The 18,593-nt window shown below is 35.3% G+C and overlaps 1 protein-coding gene across 1 annotated transcript in view; it reads right to left on the bottom strand.

Moving 5' to 3' along the window:
• Nucleotides 1-16: 16 nt before the first annotated feature.
• The window catches only part of LOC141430748 (thiamine transporter 2-like), a 37,266-nt gene continuing 18,689 nt past the window's right edge, over nucleotides 17-18,593 (bottom strand). The window contains exons 5-7 of the mRNA XM_074091610.1: nucleotides 16,272-16,445; nucleotides 10,752-10,969; nucleotides 17-8,722 (exon numbers count right to left, since the gene is read on the bottom strand). Of these exons, the coding sequence (XP_073947711.1) occupies nucleotides 8,479-8,722; nucleotides 10,752-10,969; nucleotides 16,272-16,445 (636 nt within the window). The 3' untranslated portion in view covers nucleotides 17-8,478. The remainder of the gene's footprint in view (nucleotides 8,723-10,751; nucleotides 10,970-16,271; nucleotides 16,446-18,593) is intronic.

Raw genomic sequence — 18,593 nt, 5'->3', positions numbered from 1 at the left:
TAAAAAACTAGACGAGGGGTCCCATACCACACGATCCTCTCCCTCCCGCATCGCCAATTTGGTTGATTAGCCTGCGTTTCCACCAGAGATGTGTTGCGAGGAATATGTTTTTCATGAACCAATAGAAACGCTTCATTTACCTGTCCTCGCACAGCACCGCTCTGGTGGAAACAAATGAGGGGTTTCTATTGGTTCATGAAAAACATATTCCTCGCAAACAATCAGCGCACATCTCTAGTTGAAACGCAGCCTTATAGTTAAATAATTGACTATTGAGAGTTCATATAAATGCAAAACAAACATCCTAACCAGCTTAGAAAAGCTAAAAAATCCCTTCAATATCTCAAAACCGGCTGAACCGATTTTAATGAAATAAACAAAAAACCGCATCGAAATCAGTCCATCCGGTAAAGCCAATGCCACAAAGCGTTTCAACCGCCGTAGGTAGTAATTTAAAGTTAATATTTTGCTCTACCAAATTGAATGATTATACCCATGGATACCGATAACTTTGGCACTCATACACAAGTTTGTGTGGCTGTATGAGTTTCAGTTCTACTTCACGGATAATAGTCATTATTTAGTTCATGAATAATAATATAATAAATAATAGTTATTTTTGCAACAAAAGAGCAAAGTTGTTTTTTGTGGCGAGTGTTGATTTTGAATCCCGAGTAAGGGAAGAATTCTATAATTGAATCACGAGCGTCAGCGAGTGATTCTAGGTTAGAATCCTGAGTGCAGCAAGGGATTCAAATACACGAGATGCAATAAAACTTTGGTCTCGTGTGACACATACAATTTTTCACCTCAGCAGCGAGAACATAATTTAAATGTAACATAAGAATAAAACCACATATACCTACCTGTTCACAAAACAAACACATTTTTTTTAAATAGAATCTGATTATTTATAAACAAATATAATAATCACATTTAAAAACTATAAAAAAGTGTCCACTAGCTACAATACAAATCTCATACTCATAACATGCAACATGCATTGTAATTAGAGAACATCTTGTCCTAATGTCACACATATTTTTTAATACTGCAAAAAGCCTCATCTTGGGGTAATTAAAAAGGTTGAACAAAACATTATACGATGTTATTAAACCTTTAAATATGAATTTTATTAGGATTTCTATTACATAAACATAAATAGATTTGTTAAAAATTCATCCAATTTAACAAATATCTATTCCAACTGTATAGGCAGTATACGGAATTCTTTTATAAAAAAAAAACAAGAGAAGCGGCTTTTGTGCAACGAGGTTGCATACTTTATTAAAAGATCGGGAAAATTTACACTGGAAATATTTCGATATATTTTTAATACCAAAATTTTAATTTAAGATTGTAATTAACAAATTTGATCCTATCTCTCGCTTTTTTCGTGTTGAAGTGAAATGACAGATCAAAGTAAAGTTCAAATATTTGGAATTCAGTGAGTAGACCCAACACTGTACTCATTTTAATTTTTTTTTATTAAAAAGTTACTTTGTCTCACGGAGTGAGCAAAATGCGATTTTGCTCACTGATTTCTCATAGCAAAACCTGCCTGTTTGAGGTGCTGAGGTGAAAATAATCTTTATTCATTTAAAGTAAACATTTTTACATTATAATGTGGAGGCCTCCTAGCAGGTGTTTGTACAGTCAAGTTCATAAATTTGTGAGCAAAAATTTGATCAAAAATATCCGAACACGCTTCTGTATCGCACATATATACGCTGGGTTGATGTTAGAGTTTCGGCTTCGGGTTTCATGTAGGAGTAGTCTAATATCTCTAACCGACACTCGCCAAGTGGTTGATTATAAATAAGCAAAGCAGATGCCACATTGTGCTGGGGAAACGTTAGATATCAGGCTTTCGCTCGTAACAGCTTGGACGATGTCGAATGGCAAAACTGTGGCCGTATTGCCTAACGTCTCTGACGTCACAAACATAAGGCAATACAGCCTCTGGTCAAACTTAGGTACTTACTACTTACATAGGTATCTAAATTGAATTGAAAGCAATTTTTAGGCGTAGAAGTTTATGCTATAGAAAAAGTAGTAACAAGGTACTAAATAAAACATAATCAAACAAATTCTAGAATCGCGATGACGTAATGAATTTTAAGTGTAACAAACCTCAGGATGGGGTAAAATATAACAGAGCAACCAACACAGTAGTTTCAAAATAATACTTCATAATAATATCGTCAAACGATAAGGTCTACGCGCATAATAATAAATAAATAATATAATTACTTAACTTAATAGGAAACATTTTGCGAAATAAAATCAAAGTTCTTTTTCATTGAGGTGGGCGGAAATGTGCAGAATCGACCAATCACATTACAAGGGGAGCGGTCAGATGTTGTGTTGATTTAAAGTTAATGTTTTGGTCTATCCTGCCGCCTGCCCGTCTCCGCTCTCCGCTACGCCGTATTCAATGGAAGCGCACCTGTACCCTACAACGTACTAAAATAAAAATAAATACCTATTAATTGAAGTAAAGTAAATGTTATAAATTTAATAATAATAAATATTATGGGACACTTGACACCAATTGACCTAGTCCCAAACTAAGCAAAGCTTGTACTATGGACCTAGGCAACGGATAAACATACTTATATAGATAAATAAATACTTAAATACATATTAAACATCCAAGACCCGAGAACAAACATTCGTATTTTTCATACAAATATCTGCACCGGCCGGGATTCGAACCCTGGACCTCGTAGTCAGGTTCTTTAACCACTTAGCCATCCGGTCGTCAATATATAATAAGATCCTTTTTTTGCCATTTTTCGCTGACAAACCTAACGTGTGACTCACATAGAAGAGTGAAAAACAGATGACGGAGGAACTAAACATGTTTATACAAAATTGTTGCCCTATTTAAGAGCGTTTATTCCTGCTGAGCTGGCAACGTTGCATTTTTGTTAGTTTTTCTCGATTATTCCATAAAAATTGAATGAAAATTAATAATGTTGTCTGATAGAACACTACTTAATATATAAGTTAATGTGTCTACTCCAATAATTATTCGTTATACTTACTAGACTTTTATGTTTAGCGCTACGTTGCCAGCTCAGCAGGAATAACGCTCTTTTTACGCAAAAAGTGTGCTGGGTATGCAGAACATGGAGCCATTATTTAATTTATACTCTTTCATGTGGGATTCTACGTAGGTATTACTCGTATATTACATTTGAATAACTTGAGTATTATGTAAATAATTGCTTTTGATTTGAACTTAACAACTAGGCAATAACAGAAACACTTGTTTAACATGGATACGTATAAACCATTGACCCGCGTGGAACATAATTTACAATAAAAGGTCTTATAAAGTAGTGGGAGATTAACTGTGCCCTTAGTGTAAGTTTTCGGTTACAAAATACGTCTCGATCGCGTTCGCTTTAAAACCAAAATTTGCATGCAAACACGAACAGCGCCTCTAGCGGCACGTTTGCGATGTTCGTGTTTCCATACAAATTGAGATTTTAACGCGAACGCGATCGAGACGTATTTTGTAACCGAAAACTTACACTAAGGGTACTGCCTGGTTCAAAGGTGTAAGGGAACTACCAGACCCAGCATGCCCGCCAACAGGATCATCTGGAGACGAAATACTAGGCAAAAATGTTACAGACATTTACATTGTGAAACACTCAAACAAATGAAATTGAAAGATCATACATTTCATGTACATTTTAAGCTAAGTCATTTTAATCTAGACTGACTCGGTTTCTTAGGGCACTAAGTGAAAATCTTCGACATAATGGGTCGTAAGGCTCGAACATCTGTGGCACAACGTAGTGCTATCATTAAACTTGAAAAGGTAGCGATATATAGCCAGTAAATGGAATATTTCTAAGACAGCTGTTCATTACATTATTTCGAGGAAGAGGGTAACTGGCAGTTTAGTGGATAGTGCACGTTCAGGGAGAAAGCGAGGTTTAGGATCGAAGAATACCAAGTGACGATGAGCAAAAGAAATCAACAACAGAAATAAACAGCAGTCGTGAGAAGCCCCTGTGCGTCTCTTCAGTAAAAAAACCAACTACTTCAACACGGTCTCCGGGGCTGTGTAGCTGTTAAAAAACCATTATTACGCAAACCAAACAAGGCAAAAAGATTGCAATGAGCTATTTCCAACAAGGATTGGACTTTTGCACCCTGGTGTGTTTGGCCCTAAACTTTCTTACGGTAGTTTAGGTATGTAAACTTTTTATTGTACGATCAAGGACTTTAATTCATGAGCCACCATGGCACCTTTTCAAAGGAAATTTCAGTAAGATTTTGATTGTTAATTAATGCGATGTCACTATGACGTTTAACTGTGAAACGGTACCATGGTGGCTCATGAATTAAAAGTCCTTGACCGTAAAAAATAAATAAACAAACACAATTGACAAACATTGAGAAAGATACATGTACAAAGGCGAACTTATCCCTTATATTATAATAGTATATGAAATAACTGGGTCTCCTCTATTAGGTCTCAATCGACTGGTCGAAAATTGTTTTGCATAATATTTTTTCGTAACATTTTTTTTTGCATACTTAGGCAACAACTTTTCGTCGAATGATTGAAATGTCGAAAATTGTTTGGTCGAATTTGTTTTTCATAATATTTTTTGGTAGAAAAAATGTTTAGTTTAACATTTGTATGATATAACATTGTTTTGTCGAATGTATTATCTATATATATAAAAGAAGAAACTGACTGACTGACTTATAAATCAACGCACAGCCCAAAACGCTGGGTCTAGAAACATGAAATTTGGAATATATGTTCCTTAATAGGTGTAGACGCGCACTAAGAAAGGATTTTTCGAAATTCCCACGGGATAGGGAATAAATGGGATTTATATTTTCACTTCGAAATGGCCCTATTACAGTAACTATAATTATTAGAAACTTCAAATTTGGCATGCAAGTAGGTAATACTAACAGCTAAAAACACTTTTCAGGATTTTACGAAATATACGGATAGTGAATAAATGGGATTTGTATTTTCACTTTCAATTAATGCCCCTATTTCCGTACCTATAATTATTAGAGACTTCAAATTTGGTAAACAAGTAGGTATTACTAACAGCTAAAAACTATTTTCACGATTTATCAAAATTCCTACGGGATAGGGAATAAAATGGAATTTATATTTTCGCTTCAAAGTGGCCCTAACTGAGTAATTATAAATATTAGAAACATCAAATTTGGCATGCAGGTAGGTAAAAACTGTTTCAAAGATTTTCCGAATAATCCCACGGGATAAAACGAATAAAGAGGATTTTATATACTTACCAACTGAATCAGAAAACGCATAAGCTAAACCAATAAAACTGGGGACTTATTTTGCAGTGACATCCTGCTCATCCTGGCCAGGATCGTCTCCGTAGATGGGAACTCCTCAAAAGTTGATGGCACACGCAAAAGACTTTACATGATTGTTAAATTTCAATGACAATGCGTTTATATGATATACACCGCCTGATGCTGCAGCCAGGGTCGTCTGCTGATGACGGAACTCCTCAAGGGCTAATAGCATAGCTACGAAATTTTACATGTACGTTCAACGAGCTGACACAATGAGGGCTATCGCGCATGTATTCGCCATTAGAGGCGCTAGCGTAGCGTGAGGTCTCCGAAATGTCAAATCTCATAGTTTTTGGGTGAGCTACGCGGGTTTATTTATAATTAGAATAATTTTGTGAATATTTTGCAATATCTGAAATTAATTATGGCAAATATGCGTTCCGGGGCAATGAATGTCTGTGTTTTGAGACAGTTTTGTCTTTCGGAAACCTTTGTCCTCCCTTTTTTCCGAACAAAACGGGGACTATGCAACACTGTGGCATGCTCGATATTTTTATGGTACGGTTTTAAGGTGTAATAAATATGATTTTAATCTATATTTTGTTTTCACGCCCGTAATAACAGACTTTGAAAGCCATACTTAAAAACCTCACGCAACAGTGCGCCATCTAGTGAGACAAAAAACGATAGCCCTCATTACTTTGCCCACCCGCGACCTTTATGATAGCTACTTTTGTGCCCATACAATATGTGTTCATGCAGTTCCTTCACCTCCACACTGTAAGAACACACAAATCACACAAATCCATCTATCACCACCACCACTTTACACTGACGCGTTTCGAACTCAACCAAAGCTCATCTTCAGAGCAACACAACCGTTCAGCATGCTACGGTGTGAAATTTAGCATAGATGGACCTAAAGTAATGCAGAGGTGCTATAGGGCAAAGATTAGAGAAATAGAAAGAATAGGAAAATATCTCAACTTTGTTTTTTTCTTTGTTTGTTGGTGGTCATCTCTGAAACTATTGAGCTGATTTAAATAATTCTTTTATCAATAGAAAGATACACTATCCCTGATTGACATTAGACTACTTACTTAAAAAAAATTGCAAACTTTCCGCAGAATAAAAATAAGTTTCAATTTTGAGGCAGATTTTCAAAATTATTTCAATAATAGAAAGCTACAATGTGTCTCTAATCGACAATTAAGAATATTAAAATAGATCATAACAGTAATTCATGTCCCGCGGGAACTTTCAAATTTCTCGGGATATAATCCTATATCGTGTCGTGTATGAAGTCGCGGGCAAAAGAAACGCGTAGTATGTACTTTAACGTTTTCTAAAATTCCAACCCTGAATCAGCGAAACAGGGTTTCAAAGTTGGTAAGAATCATAATTAATTACGTATGTAGGTCGATTTTTGTATTACAAAATATGCACCATTTGTCTAAAAGAAAATCTGTCTGTATTTGTATTTCCATATAATCCTCCGAAAAATTAATCAAAACACGAAAAAAGGATCGCAGAAAGTAAATGTATGTTACTCCAAATTTAACGCGAGCGAAGCCGCGGGCAAAAGCTAGTTATAGGTATAAAATTGTTATTCCGAAACCACTAATTTTATGTTTGAAAAACAAATATTCATATGAAGTTAACAACTCTATAGCGAAGTCGACAGATCTCCGCTTTGCGGAGCTCCTATTGCGCCTATTTAAGGCGCTTCGCACCGTGACACGATACTAACTAACCTAACCTAACCTATAGGTAGTTGAGCAATCATGTTACCTGGGTACCTATATAACATTCATTCTTTTATCTTCAAAATCTTAAAGTAAGCTTAAACTTTTAAGTACATGTTAAAATTGGTACACATTATTGTTTTTTTTCCTTATACATAAGAACAGCGAATCAAAGCTAATTTGTTTGATTAGAATAAAAATACTGTAGGTATTTTAATTTTAAGACATTGAATATTACTTAGACAAAATAATAATTAGATATTAGATCTAACAATATTATGAATTTAACATTTTAGTTATTAAAATTTTAGACTGAACAATTTTAGACCACGAGCTTTGGGAAAAGAAATATTTATGCAAAAAAAGAAGTATGTCATACAAAATAATACCAAACAATTTCGACCAAAAAATTGTATGACAAAAAATTTTAGACCTTGCGAAGGGCACCCGAAATATTCCATTCATTCGCAATCATATCGCGTTATGCTGTAAACCTTAACCACTGAGAACAACCACTTCAAGGTAACATTTGCGCTCTGTACATTTTTTGTGTGTCCACGTCAGAGTATTCCAGAACAATAAGGATATATTATGGCGTAATTTTGGTATATTGTACTTATATATAAAATATTCTTATTCGTATTGCACATTCTGTTTAGTACTAGGCACTAGGTACTAGGTACTAGTTCTAAATATTTATTTAATGTAAGTGTTAAACTACGCAGAGTAGGATTTATCTAATTTACTTTTTTGGCGATGGTCAAATAAACCTCGAATTAAAATTATTAAAAATAAAAATATGACTGTTAAGTAAGACATTCACTGGTTTTGGAGTCCAAAACTTCGTTACATCCAAATGTAAATTTTGATTGAAAAGTAAAATTAAATTATTGTAATCTAATCACATATTATCACTGTCTAAGTTGCTTAGTACATACTCGTACTTTAATAACTTATCTTTATTTAGTAAAAGCGTGCATGAAATATTAACATATTTCTCATAGGTTGAAAACTATTTACCCTTAAAAAAGAGCTACAACGGTCGTGTAAATATGATACTATACATAGGTACATAAAAATAACTATGTTAACATGATTATGTAATGAATGTAAAACTACCAAATGCAAACTGGTTTTGGGCAAGGGCAACTTCTACTAGGGTCCTTATATGAATTAGATACAGTACCTATTCTCAATAATGTCACTACTTAATCTACTTTTTTTAACATGATAGCTGCAGAGAGTGGAATGTTTGAACATCTCATGGAATACTACATAAATAAGTTTTCTTTCTGCGAAACGATTTTCATGAGGTGTTTAAACTTTCCATTCGCGTTTCGCTAGCTTACACTTTTTTAACGTCAAATATCTTTGATCAGTTTAGATTACTTTAGACGATTGAGCTGTCATGTTACGATTAATTATTCATATTGACTTTGCGTTTTTGATTATACAATACAAAGATCCAGCCTAGCAGCCAAAACAAAGACAGAAAGAGATAGCAGCCACTAAGAACGAAATAGACCGAAGCTGTTGATAGTTTTAGTGTTTGGTTTAGAATAAGTGTGAGCAGTGATTGCATCACAGTACCGATGAATGTGTTGATGCCAAAAATGAGGCCGAAGCAACTCTCGTCACTCAACTGAGCTGCAATTTTGGCGCTGAAATAAAATTGTTACAGTTATATTGTTTATATGTTTACATGGGATCTACTAATTACTAGGTATGTGTTTTAATGCATAAAACCGAAATAGTGTGAAGATACGTGAACAGTCCACGGAAAGAGCATGTAACCTAAGCAACTTTTTGAAAAGCGGTTTGAAAGTTAGTCGTCGCAAACTTTTTTTACGAAATTACTATGGTGACCAGTTCTTTAAAACGTTAAAAATTTTTTTTATTGTTTTCAAATTATTTAATTCAATGGTAAGTCATAGTACTCTGTGAGTTCTATATTTTGAGATTAAAATCTCAATTTTTAAAAAAGGTGACTAGGCATGTTCTTTCCGTGGACCCTTCACGTGGAGTTAAACATGATTCCGTTCATGCTGTTATGGTATGCAAATAGAACTAAATAGGATAAGTAAAAATCGGCCAAGTGCGAGTGCGAGCGACTCGTACATGAAGGATTCCGCACCTCCGTACAATGTTTTATAAACAGATCAGTAATATTTTTTTGTTAAAAATTCCCCTTCTTAACCATGGTACAGTTGTGCAGTCCGGCCAGCCGGACTATGGAACATTTGTTTTTTAACCGGTCCAAGAAGAACATGTTTTTGTCAGCTGTCCGGTCAACCGGACCATGGAACATCGTAATCTCTTGTATTGTAATAAATGCACCACCCATGCACAGACAATCGCTGACCTTCTGAGGTTTTCATTAGGCATGGTTCATGGCGTGGTGTCGGATATGTTATCCAAGGTTTTGGAACGATAGATCTTAAATACGCTTATTTTTCGTTTTTATAAACAAAAGTTAGATGTATAAATATGTTCCAAATAATAGCTTGATAAAAATTACTTAAGTAAGTTTATTTATTCATCTAATACCTTTAAACGAGCAATTCTTGTATACTTATAATAAAACAGACCCCATGGTCGCCCCTTTAATTTTTAACTTTATTTTATTTTTAGTACCTATTTGTTGTTGTAGCGGCCACAGTAATACATAATCCGTGAAAACTTCCCTGTGACAGACGGACAGACAGACAGCGGAGTCTCAGTAATAGGGTTCCGTTGGCACCCTTAGGGTACGAAACCCTAAAAACAGGCACACGCGCAGTGCTAAGTTTTGTATTTACCCCACAAAATGCAGACTTGAATGAAGCTTTTTCTTTGTAAGTATCTATGTATTTTAAGTTTTTTCGACTATTACTTGTTAACCTGTAAATCTGACTTAGCTGAATTTATGACACGTGAATTAAATAATTTCGATTTTGCGACTGTCTGAAACTGTGAGTGAATGAAACGGGTGTGATGAAAGTATTGTGTGTAAGGGCCATCCATAAAGTACGTAACACCAATCTTGACCATTTTTAACCGACTTCAAAAAAGTCAGGATCTGATGATGGGATCTTAGAGAAATTGAGGGCAACCCTCGAATTTTTAAAGCACACCTATAGCGATTTTGGCATTTTTAACATCAAGTCAAGGATTTACATTCAGAGAGTAACATTTGGTGAACTGGACCCTGATAAAGAAAACCGTAGGTACCGTAATCTGTTATAAAATGATATAATATCTATGCTGTGTTTGAGCATAATGGAATCGTTGTTAGATGCACTTTGGCTACAAATTACTAAAAAGTAATGTAAAAAAATAATTAACAAAAAATGGAACCGACTTCAAAAACCTTGAAAATAATTTTCATAAAATAATTTTCTACTAGTTTTGAAGTCGGTGCCTCAGCACGAGCCAGCAGGAGTGATTGAAGTCCAGTAGTATATATAGTATGTAGGTGAGGTAGACGACTATAGTTCCACTCCTGCTGGCTCGTGCTGAGGCACCCACTTCAAAACTAGTAGAAAATTATTTTATGAAAATTGCAATTATTTTCTCCCTATGTTTCAAACCGCCTGACACCCCCCCCCCCTTAAATATGTGACGTAATTTATGGATGACCCCTAATTTGTGGACGACCCCTAATAGCTCTAACTTCACAGACGTAAATTTTTAGGTTCTATTGTAACTCACCTGGCCAACGTGATAGTGAAGTGAAAGAGCGACCCCATAACGATGTAGGCGACGTAGGAGACGTATATGTTGGGCAAGTAGGAGCCGAGGAAGACGGCGGTGGCCTGGACAGCGGCCGCGGCGGCGGGCAGCGGCGTGCGCGACCACGACGCCGCCGCGAACGCGCCCCCCGCGCCCACCAGCGTCTGCACCGCCTCCACGGCCCCGTTGTACACCACCTGAAAAAAATCACTCATTCTATACCACACCAGAAGGTTTATTGTCTAACTAACACACTTTGAATCACAATCGTTTTCAAGTTCTTTCTGTTAAGTACATTACATACACGGTAAGTTGAAGGTAGTGATGGCGCATGCAATCGCGAACGTTAGCGCGTTACCGGTTCGCTACAACCAAATATCATAATACCATGCACAAGTGCCTTAAGGCAGGCTTAAGGTATTAAGGGGTATACATATTTTTGCAACTTTGGCCGTGTCGATATCTTTGCCCTTGACTGTACTTAGTACGTCGCAATGTCAAAACAGATTAGTTCCAAAATGTCAAAATCTCAAATATATTTATTTTCCGTATAATAAATGACACAATTAAGTACCTTTACACATTAAATCCGATATCCAATAATAAAATAATAAATAATAATAATAATTGGGAAAACGAACAACTTCAAATATCGAATTATTATTAAGACTGAAGGTGAAAATGTATTAGTTTCATAATTACCATGTCTGTCTCATACCTAACATTTAGACGGGGTACTAAATATTCGATCGTATTATGATAAAAATAGTAACAAGATAAAATTGGATGAAATCCAAGTTGATAAGTAATTAAGTTATTCATCGCTATACTCATATTTATGAAACAGTGATTTCGAAATTTAGACATTTTTTCATAGCAACTCAGTACGAGATTTAGGCATTTTGAGAATTGTACGTTTTAATCTTGAGACATTTTTACCGCATCCTAATAAATAAAAATAAAAAATCCTCTTCCACTATCGCTTCCTTAAAATTTAAGAGCAATTTAAGAGGAATTCGAGAATGGTTAAGATTCACAATTGGGATGCACCAAAAAAAATAACCTAGAGTTTTATTTTATTTTTGGAAAGAATAGGTTATTTTAAGATACCATTTTCATAGATTTTGAATTTGGATGAGTATTTAATTTTTTATATATTTACGCTGGATGACGTCACAGTGAGACACCCACGTTCCATTGCCTAGCTAGAACAATTCAGGTCCTACATAACATAATCTGTGGCATTACAAAGTAAAGTGACAATAATATAAGCACGGCTTAGGGTCCTAAATGAACCATGACAAAAAGATTTATTTATTTCTCTTTATTATTCCTATTTATTGTTTAATGGTGTAGTAAATAGATATTTTTTATTGAAATCTGATATTTAAATTCTTTTTTAGTTACTTGTGTAAACGTCGTAAGTTATTAATTTAAATTGTAAAAATAGATTGGAAATAGTTACTCGTATACATTTCTGATTCGGACTTTACGATAAATGACAACTGTTTAAAGCCGGGTGCGCATCATGTGATTAAAGTTCTATCTTTGTTACTGTTTGCTATTATAAGCAGGACAGCAACATTTCAAACTGTCAATTTGCTTTAGTGTAGACCTGCTTTATTTTGTGTAGAGCTGCCATTGTGATGGGATGGGTCAAATGAAGGTCATTACTTTAATTTTCTTTATTTAATTCAGATTGTCATATTTTTGGAATCTGATTTCTGAAAACGCTTCACAAAGCCTATTTATCCCAACGGTTTTCGATTTATTATACGTTGTCAAAAATTGGAACATCCCAATTTGGTCAAATGTTCTTTTAATTATTTTTTGTGTGTGTACGTACAGGACAATGTCTGTCGGGTCCGCTACTATTTATATATTTCATATCATCCTCTTCCTTATCCGCTTTTCCTTCCGCATCCTCATCTGCATCCTCTAAATTTGTGCTTGACACTTCCTCAACAACCCTAATGTCAAGAATACGGTGTTTTAAGAAGTAGGCTTAGAAAGTAGGTGTAAGTCCTTTCAAAATTTAGACATTGCGGCGTACCCTCTTGGTGTTTTGACATTTGGTTGAGGCGAACCAGTTACGTTAGCGCGTTGGACAATACGGGAAGTAGTTGACACCATTCACTAATAGGTAGGTAACTCCAAGAGACGGCACTAACAAAAAACCATTTGTTTATAAACTGGAGCAGTTTGTTTTCAATAATCGATCATCGACGCGACGGCAATGCACATGACGAAACTTATAATAGGCTTAGAACTTTTTGTAGCATACCGTGGTTCTAAAATCCATGGAGCCGCCATAATACGTGAAATATATTTTTCGAAGTCAAAACAATTTATTATACATGTAATATACATAATGTACAATGCACAATCTTCAACTGTCAGTTATTTAATATTACTTCTAAATATCTAAGAAAGTACTGCCTGCCTTTAGGAATAAGTGTGTCATAATCCTCATCGATTACGTTTGATACTTCAGGTTCGTCATTAAAATGGTAATTTTATTTGTCGCTGTGAAATACATCACACAAGGAACAATGTGCACTACATTTTTGTTGATCTTGTTTTAATTCTTTATATGGCTCTATCCAGTATTTATTTTCGGACATTGTCATTTTGTTAATTTTAAATCAAAAACCAATTTGAACGTCTCTACTCTAATCAAAAATGACAGTTAATTTTGTCAATATCTTCAATTTTAGATTGTGAATGAGTGTAAACACGGGCATTAAAAAGGATGCACAATTAAATAAATCCTAATATTGTAGCATCACATAATTAATATTATTATAAACCATTTTATCAGTATAAACCATTATATTCAATATTGCATCATACTTTTTGACATTAACTTTGACTTCGAAAATTATGTTTCACATAGGTATTATGGCGGTTCCATGGATTTTAGAACCACGGATTGCTACGAAAAGTCTTATGCCTACTTATAACATATTATTATTTCTCGTGCAGCATAAATGAGGAAATGAAATGTAATGATTTTTTTTGCTAAGAATACAGTATTCAAATGGATGTTGTTATTGTTTGTCCAGTACTCAGTCATGTATTCAGCCTACATACAGGCGAGCAAATATTTAGAGTAAAATTGAGAATTACATAAAATATAAATTAGCCGGTCAAAAATAATTAAAATAATACAAAATTATACAAATGATCTAATTTTACAGGTCTCGAGAAAAAAAATTACGCTATAAAAACATTCGTCAATCTCTTCGGGTACTCTGTTATATATAGGCTTCGCTTCATTTTAATTCAATCCCGCTGAATCTTAAAATGCCAGTTGCCATCCCCACTCCCTTCTTACAGATACATAATATACAGGTGTAACATTCATATCGGTCAGTATGGGAAAGTCTGAAAGTATAATACATACGAAGATCCGTTCTCAGGGACCATATCATCAATTTTAATAACAAGAAAAACTGCATCCATAAATTTCCAAAAACTTGTACTCAGCTCGGGAATCGAACCCGGATGTTTTGAAAAATAAAACTTACATTATTAATGAATATGAAATACAATGCATTTTATTAATTCTAGATATCGTACTTCATAGTAACGTTTATTGTTTATGTATGACTTGCACTACCGATATCGAAATAGAAATAACGTATGTTTTATTTTTCAAAATGACCGGGTTCAATTTCCGAACTGAGTGTAAGTTTTTTTTTGTAAATGTATGAATGCAGTTTTTCTTCTTATTAAAATCGAAGACATGGGTCCTAAGAACAGATCTTCGTATGTCTTATAGTTTCAGACTTTCCCATACTGACCGATATGAATGTTACACCCTGTACCTATAGCTTCTGTACCTGATACAAGAATATCGAGTAGTCTAACGCAGTAAGCAACAGAACACGTTATGTATTCATATATTTTACCTACATTAATTTTATCTACTTTTGCGTTGATAATGATCTAGCTACGACATCGATTACTTTCCTAACAGCTTAGAAATAAGTAATCTTATTATTAGTAATGCTATAATTATACCTAATCAGTATAAAACATTTTAATTATATAAATGATAAGATGCTGAAAATACATTTTATCATCACTTGAAATTGATAGGTATAATAAACTCTCTTCGATAGTTGAAAATAGCACTATTACGATATTTATTTAAGGTAAGTATAGTTCCGACATAGGTACCTACTTCTTGAGCAATGGGGTAGTAGGATGAATGGGAGACGAAAAATTGTCTTAAAAAGTACTTGTCTTTGTAAGATAATTTTTCTACTCTCTGTTACTAAATTCTGGTATTAATTCACATAGGCAAATTACAGAGAAGCCTAGAAACGTTTCATGAATATTGTTTCTTGACGTCATCTCGTAAATTGACACCAATCAGCACAACATGTATCAATTATTTAATGACATACATTAAATATAGACATTGTATGTTCAGAATAAATTTGCAGGTGGTAGGACCTTGTGCAAGGTCCGCCCGGATTGCTACCACCATCTTGCTCGTTAATCCTGCCGTGAAGCAGCAGTGCTTGCACTGTTGTGTTTCGGCGTGGAGAGTAAGACAGCCGGTGAAATTACTGGCACTTGAGGTATCCCATCTTAGGCCTCTAGGTTGGCAACGCATCTGCCATCCCCCTGGTGTTGCAGGTGTCTATGGGCGGTGGTGATCTCTTACCATCAGGAGACCCACTTGCTCGTTTGCTATCCAATCGAATAAAAAAAAAATATATATTTTTCAATTTGCGAAGATGATGCAATTTCACAATATCATGCAGGTACATACCTACCTACAAGTGTCCGTGGACGGGTTTTCTCGTGGGCAATGACTCTGCTTGGCCTTGCGTGTTTTTTTTACAGGACAAAGCGTCATGACATGCGACTAGAAATAAAACAAGTTTCCATGCAGCAGTTTTTTTTCTTTTGGTTCGGGTTATCTTCGGAACCAGCTGAGTGTTTGCTCGCAAATGAGTTTCTTAATAGGATTTTTTTATTAACTCTACAGACAGTTACAACAGGACAATGACCTTTAAACTGTTGCTTTTCTTTGAGGTTTATTGCTTAATAGTATTTTTATAGTAAAATTATGTTTTTTTTTTATCTTCTTGGCAACCACAACACAGGAGGGGATAGCACAATACCATCTATAGGTACAATAAGGGCACACGGGGGCCAGCTGCTTTCGGGAGGTAAGGCCGACATTTTCACTTTTTTCTATTTTAATCCGACAAAAAGACATAATTGAAGATTTTTTTCAAAAGAAATCCCTCAAGCTAAAATTTGTGACTTGGTGCTTGATCAAAAAAATAGCGTTCACAGCAAAAAAAAATATCATTCACTCTCTTTAATTTCTAAAATTACCCCTAGTTCGTGTGTGCCCCAAGACCCACGCATGGCCTAAGACGGCCCTGGGATAGCAGATGCAAAAACTGCAAGCTTGAACACGACATTGCAAGCACTGCTTAGCGAAATCCGTAAAATAACAGTGGAGCAACTGACCGGTTCTTCGTCGTCGCGCTGTATGTCCTGCCAGAGCACTTGCACGTAAGTCTGCGCGTGCACGAAGAGCGCGAGCGAAGCCGCGTAGAGCCCCGACCACGCCAGCACGGCGCTTCGCGCGTACGCCGAGCGAGCGTGCCGAACGATCAGCGCGCTCGCCGCTTTCGCTTGCTTCTGTAACAGTACCACAGTCACAGACCATCTAATGCTACCGCAGGGCCCACCAATCAAACAGGTAACTTCGTTAAGAGCGTTTGTACCTGCTCAGCTGGCAACGTTGCACCGTTAAAAAACATTAATTCGTTTTTAAAGAGTATAAAAGTCTATCACGAATAATTATTGGAGTAGACACATTAACTTATATATTAAGAAGTGTTCTATCAGACAATATTTTTAATTTTCATTCAATTTTTATGAAATAATCGAGAAAACTAACAAAAATGCAACGTTGCCAGCTCAGTAGGTATAAGCGCTTAACTTTAACTGGTTACCAAACCTCTAATTCAGTTACTTGACTTTTTTTCCGTTAATCTGTTCAATAAAAGTGGGTCTCTATAAAAGCACTAACGGAACAAATGAATTTCGGCCCTACGCTTTTCATAATTTACATGAATGACATCCTCAATCTCCAAATCAAAAAGTCCTAGATAATCTGTTATGCTGAGGACACCATGATTCTTTTTAATGATCAAAACTGGGAAAATACTGTAGCTGCTACAGAAAAGGGATTGAAAACTTTATCAGACTGGTTTCGTGCTAACCTTTTGACTATAATTACAATAAAACTAAATTTATCTGCTTTTACAAAACCACTGCTTCGAAACCTTCCTTTCATCCCGACATAATTCACTCATGTCCAGAGTTTTCTTCAAACCCTTGTAATTGTAATTTTATTCATCGCACCGATGTCGTCAAATACCTAGGCCTTATTGGAGACGAAAATCCAAACTTCAAACATCATATTCATAAACTTTCCACCAGAATCAGAAAATCCATACAAATTTTCAAGAAATTACGCCATTCAGCAGATAGCAATTTATTAAAGTTGGTTTATACAGCACTTTGGCAATCAGTTATCAGCTACTGTATCACAGTGTGGGGCAGTGCGACGCGTTCCACTATGCTGGAGATCGAAAGAGCACAACGCTCTTTGTTAAAAGTGATGCTTAAACGTCCCTTTCGTTTCCCAACTGTAGATCACTATGCCCAAGCAGATGTACCATCAGCCAAATAAGTGGTCTATCAATTTTTAAACAAGTTCCTATCAAATGAATATGTCGCTAAAGTCGAACTTTCAATTGGACAGACACGTCTAATGGCATTATTGTTTTATGAGATGCAAACGATTATCAACTTTAGGGTGGTACTCGTAGACCACATATTTGGGTGATAGTACCTACCTACTAACTGTTCGAAAACTTTTCCTTTTCAGTAATTTTCTTTTCACACACAAATCTCTTCAATCCGTGACTTGGCTATAATGATTTACTTCAAAAACGTGTTTTCAAGTTACCGGTTCCACAAGTTTTTTCTGCTTTTGGCAAACGTTTTGGAGAGCACATTAGGATTTCTACTTATAATAAAATTCTAAACTATCCCACTAATATTATAAATGCGAAGGTTTGTAAGTCTGTTTGTTTGTTACTGCATCTCGTCTAAACCGCTGAACCGATTTAGATGATTTTCGGTATACAGATAGTTTGAGTCCCGGGGAAGGACATAGGATAGTTTTTATCCCGAAAAATTGCGTAGCTCTCGCGGGATAGCGGTAAATAAAATCTACGCGGACAGTCGCGGGTAACGGCTAGTTGTAATCTAAAAGGCTGTACTTTAAATTAAGCAAAAAGAAAACTTTTGAATCTAATGCATTCCATGAGTTACGATGGCACTGAAGCAATTTTAGGTACAATCTCTTAAGCACTTTGTTACCTTTCTATATTTATATTTATGTGATCTAACTACCTTTTTGTGATTCCTTTGTTTTAAGTTAGTTTTACAGCTAAACTCAGGTTTTGTATCCCAATTAAGCCTGTTATAACCAAAATTAATTATTTTATATAATTTTAACTGGTTCCCCGCGTTACAGGCAAAGCCTAGTGCGGGGACCCCTGGTAATTCTTGTCAAGCACTTTAATTTTTAATTAAACTCATTTTTATTTTTTCATTTTATTTTTTAATAAAGCTTACTGGTACACTCATAATAGGTACTGTCAAATTTCTGAAACGAGGCATTAAATTGCACATGATTTATCATGGCTTGTAAAAAAGCATCATGTGTACATACACAATCTTTCATCCACTAATAAAAGTTAACACTCAATG

The sequence above is a fragment of the Choristoneura fumiferana genome, chromosome Z (genome assembly GCF_025370935.1).
Source record: "Choristoneura fumiferana chromosome Z, NRCan_CFum_1, whole genome shotgun sequence".
NCBI classification, from domain to species: Eukaryota; Metazoa; Arthropoda; class Insecta; order Lepidoptera; family Tortricidae; genus Choristoneura; species Choristoneura fumiferana.
The sequence above is the reverse complement of the archived record's forward strand: the minus strand, read 5'-3'. Positions and strand labels throughout refer to the sequence as shown.